The sequence below is a fragment of the Anomaloglossus baeobatrachus genome, chromosome 5 (assembly GCF_048569485.1).
Source record: "Anomaloglossus baeobatrachus isolate aAnoBae1 chromosome 5, aAnoBae1.hap1, whole genome shotgun sequence".
In the NCBI taxonomy this organism is placed as follows: Eukaryota; Metazoa; Chordata; class Amphibia; order Anura; family Aromobatidae; genus Anomaloglossus; species Anomaloglossus baeobatrachus.
Genome location: NC_134357.1, coordinates 594,642,793 through 594,654,283, shown reverse-complemented (window position 1 = coordinate 594,654,283; position 11,491 = coordinate 594,642,793). Strand labels below are relative to the sequence as shown.

The following is an 11,491-nucleotide window of genomic DNA, read 5'->3' as shown; positions in this document are numbered from 1 at the left end:
CACAGCACAGCAATGTCAGCACGCACAGCTCAACAACATCAACACACACAGCTCAACGTCAGCACACACAGCTCAGCAATGTCAACGTCAGCACACACAGCTCCATCAACACACACAGCTTGATAATGTTAAGATAAACAGCTTCACTAGGTCAACACACACATCTTTGTTATGTTAACTTACAAAATTCGTCAATGTAAGCACAAGCAGCTAGACAATGTCGACATTGACATCTCGGTAACATCAACACACACAGCTGAACACACACAGCTTGGCAATGTCTACACACAGCTCAGCTATATCAACACACACAGTTCAATTTTTCCTTTATAGAAAGTGCGTCTTATAGTCCTAAACTACATAAGATTTCATTATACAGTATGATGATCAGGCTTCGTTTAGATGAATTGACCCACATCTCACTTTATAACTGCGAAGACCCCGGAGGACAGCAGGTATGAGGGGAGCATGTGACTAGCGCTGAAGACAATACAATCAAGGGGGATGTCGGAGGATGGTCATCATCAGGTGCAGAAATCATGCATATGAGGAGGACTCTGCCCAGACCGATCTGTAGAGATGTTTGTGTTGAGCAGAAAGCCGTGCAGTTATCCCTATTCCTCCTCCTTCTCCTCTGTGCCCCAACACTAGACAAAGCTTTCTATACAATGCAGAGAGCGGAATGGACAGGGCTAGTGTTCTGGAACCTCGGTACAACCCCCGGGCAGAAGAGGCAGACAGAAGCTCCTGACTTCTGCAAGGAGCAAGGACAGACCCACTGGACTCTGCAGACTTAAGTCCCAGTTGTCAGGCAGCAAAATCTGGGGACCATTTTGTGGGGTCCCATCAAAGAAAGGTTCCCTTGTCATGGCTGATGCGGAGACTGACACACCATTCCAGCATACCAGTGGTGAGGAGACTTTAAGTCGCAATGCTCCTCTGAGAAATATGAAAATTGTCTCTTCGAGGAGGAAGAAGATGAACTCTAGTGCCACCAAACAGAGGTAGATCCTAAAAGTCAAAAGTGACCCTTGAGCCTTAGGATTTTTGGAAGATCGGAACCTCAATTTGCAGACCCGGTGCTTTGGGATGGTTGCCCCTTGTCACTGCAAAGTATAAGATCTGATCTGGCTGTATGAGAGGCCTAGACGGGGCATAAAGGAGAAGCTATTTTCCTTGCGGAGACTGACACACCATTCCAGCATACCAGAGGTGAGGAGACTTCAAGCCACAATGCTCTTGCATATTTCCCAGAGGAGCATTGCGGCTTAAAGTCTCCTCACCATTAGCATGCTTTGCACTGACGGGGGACAATCGTCCCGAAACACTGTGTCTGCAAATTCAGGGTTTGATCTGGCATAAATCATAAGCCACATGACAAGGCTCGTGAAAGGGTCACTTTTGACAATTTGCAGTCTCTGGATTCAAACAATTTCATGATAACTTTTTAATAATATAGAAAATGTACAAAATCATTAAAAATTCAAAAAAACTGAGTGCACTTGTATTGTTATATACATGAAGGGTTAATGAGAAGATACAATGTAACAATCTGTGATACATGTTATATATCAGATATCACATTCCTTGGATGAGACGAAACTATGGGCAACACCGTCTTGAGTTAACCCTTGTGGTATTTATGGCTCAGCTGACCCCTCATCCACCATGCAGACATTCAGTTGTGGTGATACTAGAAGTCCCAGCATGCCCGGACGGACTGTTATACAATCTCCGACTTCAGGGGCCTCCATTTGAACATGGCGTCCTGATCGAAATCGTCCTTCTCCTGCTCTTTGGCCAAGTCTAAGAAAACCTGTTGGAGAAAAGTAAGATGACAATGGCCTCTAACTTAAAGTGGACTTGTCACTTGCCAGAAGTATGGCGTTTTCTTAGCTGATGTAGAAGCCGCTGTTCTCCCGAGTCCGGCGCTGTTTTTCTTTTCTTCCTACGCCTCTCCATTCCGGAGATACGGCCTCCACTCCCCTATGTATAAATCTTGTTTTGTTAAACAATGTGGGTGTGGCCACTGTGGGTGTGACCACGATGTGGGCGTGTTCTAGAGGACCACACCCACTTCCAACTAGATCATATTTACATACAGGACAAAGAAGGCCGTATCTCAGGAATGGAGAGGAGGAGAAACGCAAGAAAAACAGCGCCGGACTCAGGAGAACAGAGGCATTTACAGCATGTAGAAAAATCACATATTTATATCAAGTCACAGGTCCTCCTTAAAGGGGTTGTAAAGATAACAAATGGGGTCTTCTGATCAGGAATACCCATCTATTAACCCTGTGAGGCTCTTGTAGTATGCAGATCATGGGCACAATCAACACATCCTATAGAATGGTGTGTAGGGTACCTGCTCCAGGGTGGGCTGGGAGAAGCTGTACTCCTCAATGTCATAGATGCGTTTCGCTGCACATGAGAGAAGAGACAATAATCAGTTATATCCTATAGACTTGAGAAGTTCTGCATCTGTGTCCCTATGATAACACTTGTTGCTCTTACCTTCTTCCAGCTGAGAGAAAGCCTGAGATAAGGATTGCACATTGTCCATAGGGATCTTGTAGCACAGCAGTGAGGAGAACCTGTGGAGATGAGACACGTTGTCCTCAGCCCTGATGTGATCCAGAAGGACGGTGTGTGCATGTCCTCTCATTACCTGTCCTGTCTGTCCGCCTGCGGGAAGATGCGGCTGATCTCCTGGTGAATCTCATCTGTTCGATGGGAATCCTTCACCTTCATCTCCAGGAGGTAGCCTTTACCAAACTTACTCTTCAGCTGCTGGATGGACCCGATGCATCTGGAGACAAAGCACAGACTGGGGATCAGGAACTCTAATTTATCAATCCTTTATATCATATAGCACAAAGGCGGTAATAAGACCCCAATCTAAAGGTGCCCATACATTTCACAGACTTCCATTGTTTCTTGTACCCCATATACATGGTGATGGTGCAGAAGGGTATAATCCAAAATCACCAGTGTTGGAGTAGTTCTTACTGCAATAAAAGGTTTCTGGGATTCATTCTACGGCGCCGGTGAGAATTAAAGAAATACACTGGCGTGTGATTACCAAAGCTCTCCAAACAATTTTAATGAGAGTCATTTCTTTCATACTCTTCAGAAATATAGGCATACCATGCATAAATTTGGGTGTTCCTTCCAGGATAGCAAATAGTAGACTATATAACTGCATAATAAGTAAAGACACTCCCAGCATCCCCCCAGCTTAGCCACACTCCCCAACCAAGTCTCTGTTTCAAAAGTGAAATCCCACACCCTAAGAACTTTTTTGCATCCTTGAAGACATTAACTCATTTCTAATTTACACCAGTGAGAGGCAAGGATCAGGCATGTTGACTTAAGATATGTCCAATCAGAGGAGACAAACCCCCGATCCTGATAAATCAGTGGGTTCAGCTGAGTTATATTTGACACATAGGACCCCTCTGAGAGATAGAAAGGTTCAGTTTAGATAAACATTGCTGGTGGGATGCAATAGAAGGGTAGCTCGGCCTCATTTCACAGCAAGTACACCAGGAGTTCAAGAAAAAGATTAGCCCCTGGGAGGAGCTTAAGAACTTGGCCTCTGGGACAGAGAGGACATGCAGGGCGAAGAAAGATGGCTGCCTGAGGAGCAGGGTGTGCATGGTGCCGGGTCGGACCAGTCCCCCTATGAGCAGGTTCCATTGTTGGCAGGCCTCCAGGGCGAACAAAGGGGCACATGTGACCCTCAGAACACAAAGAGTGCAGACTTGGGACCATAGATATCGATCAGGGTTGGACCAGTCTGCTGTGACAGAACACGGGCCGATAGAAAAAGCACAGGATAGTGCAGGAGGGCACAGAGGAAGAAAGAAAAAGACTGAGAGGAACAGATAAAGGAAGAAGCACAGGATAGTGCAGGAGGGCACAGAGAAAGGAAGGAACAGACTGAGAGGAACAGATAAAGGAAGAAGCACAGGATAGTGCAGGAGGGCACAGAGAAAGAAAGGAACAGACTGAAAGGAACAGATAAAGGAAGAAGCACAGGATAGTGCAGGAGGGCACAGAGAAAGGAAGGAACAGACTGAAAGGAACAGATAAAGGAAGAAGCACAGGATAGTGCAGGAGGGCACAGAGAAAGGAACAGACTGAGAGGAACAGATAAAGGAAGAAGCACAGGATAGTGCAGGAGGGCACAGAGAAAGAAAGGAACAGACTGAGAGGAACAGATAAAGGAAGAAGCACAGAATAGTGCAGGAGGGCACAGAGAAAGAAAGGAACAGACTGAGAGGAACAGATAAAGGAAAAAGAACAGGATAGTGCAGGATGGCACAGAGAAAGAAAGGAACAGACTGAGAGGAACAGATAAAGGAAGAAGCACAGGATAGTGCAGGAGGGCACAGAGAAAGGAACAGACTGAGAGGAACAGATAAAGGAAGAAGCACAGGATAGTGCAGGAGGGCACAGAGAAAGAAAGGAACAGACTGAGAGGAACAGATAAAGGAAGAAGCACAGGTTAGTGCAGGAGGGCACAGAGAAAGGAACAGACTGAGAGGAACAGATAAAGGAAGAAGCACAGGATAGTGCAGGAGGGCACAGAGAAAGAAAGGAACAGACTGAGAGGAACAGATAAAGGAAGAAGCACAGGATAGTGCAGGAGGGCACAGAGAAAGGAACAGACTGAGAGGAACAGATAAAGGAAGAAGCACAGGATAGTGCAGGAGGGCACAGAGAAAGGAACAGACTGAGAGGAACAGATAAAGGAAGAAGCACAGGATAGTGCAGGAGGGCACAGAGAAAGGAACAGACTGAGAGGAACAGATAAAGGAAGAAGCACAGGATAGTGCAGGAGGGCACAGAGAAAGGAACAGACTGAGAGGAACAGATAAAGGAAGAAGCACAGGATAGTGCAGGAGGGCACAGAGAAAGAAAGGAACAGACTGAGAGGAACAGATAAAGGAAGAAGCACAGGATAGTGCAGGAGGGCACAGAGAAAGAAAGGAACAGACTGAGAGGAACAGATAAAGGAAGAAGCACAGAATAGTGCAGGAGGGCACAGAGAAAGAAAGGAACAGACTGAGAGGAACAGATGAAGGAAGAAGCACAGGATAGTGCAGGAGGGCACAGAGAAAGAAAGGAACAGACTGAGAGGAACAGATAAAGGAAGAAGCACAGGATAGTGCAGGAGGGCACAGAGAAAGGAACAGACTGAGAGGAACAGATAAAGGAAGAAGCACAGGATAGTGCAGGAGGGCACAGAGAAAGGAACAGACTGAGAGGAACAGATAAAGGAAGAAGCACAGGATAGTGCATGAGGGCACAGAGAAAGAAAGGAACAGACTGAGAGGAACAGATAAAGGAAGAAGCACAGGATAGTGCAGGAGGGCACAGAGAAAGGAACAGACTGAGAGGAACAGATAAAGGAAGAAGCACAGGATAGTGCAGGAGGGCACAGAGAAAGAAAGGAACAGACTGAGAGGAACAGATAAAGGAAGAAGCACAGGATAGTGCATGAGGGCACAGAGAAAGAAAGGAACAGACTGAGAGGAACAGATAAAGGAAGAAGCACAGGATAGTGCAGGAGGGCACAGAAAAAGAAAGGAACAGACTGAGAGGAACAGATAAAGGAAGAAGCACAGGATAGTGCAGGAGGGCACAGAGAAATGAACAGACTGAGAGGAACAGATAAAGGAAGAAGCACAGGATAGTGCAGGAGGGCACAGAGAAATGAACAGACTGAGAGGAACAGATAAAGGAAGAAGCACAGGATAGTGCAGGAGGGCACAGAGAAAGGAACAGACTGAGAGGAACAGATAAAGGAAGAAGCACAGGACAGTGCAGGAGGGCACAGAGAAAGAAAGGAACAGACTGAGAGGAACTGATAAAGGAAGAAGCACAGGATAGTGCAGGAGGGCACAGAGAAAGAAAGGAACAGACTGAGAGGAACAGATAAAGCAAGAAGCACAGGATAGTGCAGGAGGGCACAGAGAAAGAAAGGAACAGACTGAGAGGAACAGATAAAGGAAGAAGCACAGGATAGTGCAGGAGGGCACAGAGAAAGGAACAGACTGAGAGGAACAGATAAAGGAAGAAGCACAGGATAGTGCATGAGGGCACAGAGAAAGAAAGGAACAGACTGAGAGGAACAGATAAAGGAAGAAGCACAGGATAGTGCAGGAGGGCACAGAGGAAGAAAGAAACAGACTGAGAGGAACAGATAAAGGAAGAAGCACAGGATAGTGCAGGAGGGCACAGAGAAATGAACAGACTGAGAGGAACAGATAAAGGAAGAAGCACAGGATAGTGCAGGAGGGCACAGAGAAATGAACAGACTGAGAGGAACAGATAAAGGAAGAAGCACAGGATAGTGCAGGAGGGCACAGAGAAAGGAACAGACTGAGAGGAACAGATAAAGGAAGAAGCACAGGACAGTGCAGGAGGGCACAGAGAAAGAAAGGAACAGACTGAGAGGAACAGATAAAGGAAGAAGCACAGGATAGTGCAGGAGGGCACAGAGAAAGAAAGGAACAGACTGAGAGGAACAGATAAAGGATGAAGCACAGGATAGTGCAGGAGGGCACAGAGAAAGAAAGGAACAGACTGAGAGGAACTGATAAAGGAAGAAGCACAGGATAGTGCAGGAGGGCACAGAGAAAGAAAGGAACAGACTGAGAGGAACAGATAAAGCAAGAAGCACAGGATAGTGCAGGAGGGCACAGAGAAAGAAAGGAACAGACTGAGAGGAACAGATAAAGGAAGAAGCACAGGATAGTGCAGGAGGGCACAGAGAAAGGAACAGACTGAGAGGAACAGATAAAGGAAGAAGCACAGGATAGTGCATGAGGGCACAGAGAAAGAAAGGAACAGACTGAAAGGAACAGATAAAGGAAGAAGCACAGGATAGTGCAGGAGGGCACAGAGAAAGAAAGGAACAGACTGAGAGGAACAGATAAAGGAAGAAGCACAGGATAGTGCATGAGGGCACAGAGAAAGAAAGGAACAGACTGAGAGGAACAGATAAAGGAAGAAGCACAGGATAGTGCAGGAGGGCACAGAGGAAGAAAGAAACAGACTGAGAGGAACAGATAAAGGAAGAAGCACAGGATAGTGCAGGAGGGCACAGAGAAAGGAACAGACTGAGAGGAACAGATAAAGGAAGAAGCACAGGATAGTGCAGGAGGGCACAGAGAAAGAAAGGAACAGACTGAGAGGAACAGATAAAGGAAGAAGCACAGGATAGTGCATGAGGGCACAGAGAAAGAAAGGAACAGACTGAGAGGAACAGATAAAGGAAGAAGCACAGGATAGTGCAGGAGGGCACAGAGGAAGAAAGAAACAGACTGAGAGGAACAGATAAAGGAAGAAGCACAGGATAGTGCAGGAGGGCACAGAGAAATGAACAGACTGAGAGGAACAGATAAAGGAAGAAGCACAGGATAGTGCAGGAGGGCACAGAGAAATGAACAGACTGAGAGGAACAGATAAAGGAAGAAGCACAGGATAGTGCAGGAGGGCACAGAGAAAGGAACAGACTGAGAGGAACAGATAAAGGAAGAAGCACAGGACAGTGCAGGAGGGCACAGAGAAAGAAAGGAACAGACTGAGAGGAACTGATAAAGGAAGAAGCACAGGATAGTGCAGGAGGGCACAGAGAAAGAAAGGAACAGACTGAGAGGAACAGATAAAGCAAGAAGCACAGGATAGTGCAGGAGGGCACAGAGGAAGAAAGGAACAGACTGAGAGGAACAGATAAAGGAAGAAGCACAGGATAGTGCAGGAGGGCACAGAGAAAGAAAGGAACAGACTGAGAGGAACAGATAAAGCAAGAAGCACAGGATAGTGCAGGAGGGCACAGAGAAAGAAAGGAACAGACTGAGAGGAACAGATAAAGCAAGAAGCACAGGATAGTGCAGGAGGGCACAGAGAAAGGAACAGACTGAAAGGAGCAGATGAAGGAAGAAGCACAGGATAGTGCAGGAGGGCACAGAGGAAGAAAGGAACAGACTGAGAGGAACAGATAAAGGAAGAAGCACAGGATAGTGCAAGAGGGCACAGAGGAAGAAAGGAACAGACTGAGAGGAACAGATAAAGGAAGAAGCACAGGATAGTGCAGGAGGGCACAGAGAAAGAAAGGAACAGACTGAGAGGAACAGATAAAGGAAGAAGCACAGGATAGTGCAAGAGGGCACAGAGAAAGGAACAGACTGAGAGGAACAGATAAAGGAAGAAGCACAGGATAGTGCAGGAGGGCACAGAAAAAGAAAGGAACAGACTGAGAGGAACAAATAAAGGAAGAAGAACAGGATAGTGCAGGAGGGCACAGAGAAAGAAAGGAACAGACTGAAAGGAACAGATAAAGGAAGAAGCACAGGATAGTGCAGGAGGGTACAGAGAAAGAAAGAAACAGACTGAGAGGAACAGATAAAGGAAGAACCACAGGATAGTGCAAGAGGGCACAGAGAAAGGAACAGACTGAGAGGAACAGATAAAGGAAGAAGCACAGGATAGTGCAGGAGGGCACAGAAAAAGAAAGGAACAGACTGAGAGGAACAAATAAAGGAAGAAGAACAGGATAGTGCAGGAGGGCACAGAGAAAGAAAGGAACAGACTGAAAGGAACAGATAAAGGAAGAAGCACAGGATAGTGCAGGAGGGCACAGAGAAAGAAAGGAACAGACTGAAAGGAACAGATAAAGGAAGAAGCACAGGATAGTGCAGGAGGGCACAGAGAAAGGAACAGACTGAGAGGAACAGATAAAGGAAGAAGCACAGGATAGTGCAGGAGGGCACAGAGAAAGAAAGGAACAGACTGAGAGGAACAGATAAAGGAAGAAGCACAGAATAGTGCAGGAGGGCACAGAGAAAGAAAGGAACAGACTGAGAGGAACAGATAAAGGAAGAAGCACAGGATAGTGCAGGAGGGCACAGAGAAAGAAAGGAACAGACTGAGAGGAACAGATAAAGGAAGAAGCACAGGATAGTGCAGGAGGGCACAGAGAAAGGAACAGACTGAGAGGAACAGATAAAGGAAGAAGCACAGGATAGTGCAGGAGGGCACAGAGAAAGGAACAGACTGAGAGGAACAGATAAAGGAAGAAGCACAGGATAGTGCAGGAGGGCACAGAGAAAGAAAGGAACAGACTGAGAGGAACAGATAAAGGAAGAAGCACAGGATAGTGCAGGAGGGCACAGAGAAAGGAACAGACTGAGAGGAACAGATAAAGGAAGAAGCACAGGATAGTGCAGGAGGGCACAGAGAAAGAAAGGAACAGACTGAGAGGAACAGATAAAGGAAGAAGCACAGGATAGTGCAGGAGGGCACAGAGGAAGAAAGGAACAGACTGAGAGGAACAGATAAAGGAAGAAGCACAGGATAGTGCAGGAGGGCACAGAGAAAGAAAGGAACAGACTGAGAGGAACAGATAAAGGAAGCAGCACAGAATAGTGCAGGAGGGCACAGAGAAAGAAAGGAACAGACTGAGAGGAACAGATAAAGGAAGAAGCACAGGATAGTGCAGGAGGGCACAGAGAAAGGAACAGACTGAGAGGAACAGATAAAGGAAGAAGCACAGGATAGTGCATGAGGGCACAGAGAAAGAAAGGAACAGACTGAGAGGAACAGATAAAGGAAGAAGCACAGGATAGTGCAGGAGGGCACAGAGAAAGGAACAGACTGAGAGGAACAGATAAAGGAAGAAGCACAGGATAGTGCAGGAGGGCACAGAGAAAGAAAGGAACAGACTGAGAGGAACAGATAAAGGAAGAAGCACAGGATAGTGCATGAGGGCACAGAGAAAGAAAGGAACAGACTGAGAGGAACAGATAAAGGAAGAAGCACAGGATAGTGCAGGAGGGCACAGAGGAAGAAAGAAACAGACTGAGAGGAACAGATAAAGGAAGAAGCACAGGATAGTGCAGGAGGGCACAGAGAAATGAACAGACTGAGAGGAACAGATAAAGGAAGAAGCACAGGATAGTGCAGGAGGGCACAGAGAAATGAACAGACTGAGAGGAACAGATAAAGGAAGAAGCACAGGATAGTGCAGGAGGGCACAGAGAAAGGAACAGACTGAGAGGAACAGATAAAGGAAGAAGCACAGGACAGTGCAGGAGGGCACAGAGAAAGAAAGGAACAGACTGAGAGGAACTGATAAAGGAAGAAGCACAGGATAGTGCAGGAGGGCACAGAGAAAGAAAGGAACAGACTGAGAGGAACAGATAAAGCAAGAAGCACAGGATAGTGCAGGAGGGCACAGAGGAAGAAAGGAACAGACTGAGAGGAACAGATAAAGGAAGAAGCACAGGATAGTGCAGGAGGGCACAGAGAAAGAAAGGAACAGACTGAGAGGAACAGATAAAGCAAGAAGCACAGGATAGTGCAGGAGGGCACAGAGAAAGAAAGGAACAGACTGAGAGGAACAGATAAAGCAAGAAGCACAGGATAGTGCAGGAGGGCACAGAGAAAGGAACAGACTGAAAGGAGCAGATGAAGGAAGAAGCACAGGATAGTGCAGGAGGGCACAGAGGAAGAAAGGAACAGACTGAGAGGAACAGATAAAGGAAGAAGCACAGGATAGTGCAGGAGGGCACAGAGGAAGAAAGGAACAGACTGAGAGGAACAGATAAAGGAAGAAGCACAGGATAGTGCAGGAGGGCACAGAGAAAGAAAGGAACAGACTGAGAGGAACAGATAAAGGAAGAAGCACAGGATAGTGCAAGAGGGCACAGAGAAAGGAACAGACTGAGAGGAACAGATAAAGGAAGAAGCACAGGATAGTGCAGGAGGGCACAGAAAAAGAAAGGAACAGACTGAGAGGAACAAATAAAGGAAGAAGAACAGGATAGTGCAGGAGGGCACAGAGAAAGAAAGGAACAGACTGAGAGGAACAGATAAAGGAAGAAGCACAGGATAGTGCAGGAGGGCACAGAGAAAGGAACAGACTGAGAGGAACAGATAAAGGAAGAAGCACAGGATAGTGCAGGAGGGCACAGAGAAAGAAAGGAAGAGACTGAGAGGAACAGATAAAGGAAGAAGCACAGGATAGTGCAGGAGGGCACAGAGAAAGAAAGGAACAGACTGAGAGGAACAGATAAAGGAAGAAGCACAGGATAGTGCAGGAGGGCACAGAGAAAGGAACAGACTGAGAGGAACAGATAAAGGAAGAAGCACAGGATAGTGCAGGAGGGCACAGAGAAAGGAACAGACTGAGAGGAACAGATAAAGGAAGAAGCACAGGATAGTGCAGGAGGGCACAGAGAAAGGAACAGACTGAGAGGAACAGATAAAGGAAGAAGCACAGGATAGTGCAGGAGGGCACAGAGAAAGAAAGGAACAGACTGAGAGGAACAGATAAAGGAAGAAGCACAGGATAGTGCAGGAGGGCACAGAGAAAGAAAGGAACAGACTGAGAATAACAGATAAAGCAAGAAGCACAGGATAGTGCAGGAGGGCACAGAGAAAGGAACAGACTGAGAGGAACAGATAAAGGAAGAAGCAC

At 46.7% G+C, this 11,491-nt stretch overlaps 1 protein-coding gene across 1 annotated transcript in view; it reads right to left on the bottom strand.

The window, feature by feature from the left end:
- Positions 1-1,432: 1,432 nt before the first annotated feature.
- Positions 1,433-11,491, bottom strand: part of LOC142312524 (ABC-type organic anion transporter ABCA8-like) — a 151,355-nt gene continuing 141,296 nt past the window's right edge. The window contains exons 37-40 of the mRNA XM_075351494.1: positions 2,669-2,809; positions 2,515-2,594; positions 2,366-2,421; positions 1,433-1,816 (exon numbers count right to left, since the gene is read on the bottom strand). Coding sequence (XP_075207609.1) covers positions 1,724-1,816; positions 2,366-2,421; positions 2,515-2,594; positions 2,669-2,809 — 370 coding nt within the window. The 3' untranslated portion in view covers positions 1,433-1,723. The remainder of the gene's footprint in view (positions 1,817-2,365; positions 2,422-2,514; positions 2,595-2,668; positions 2,810-11,491) is intronic.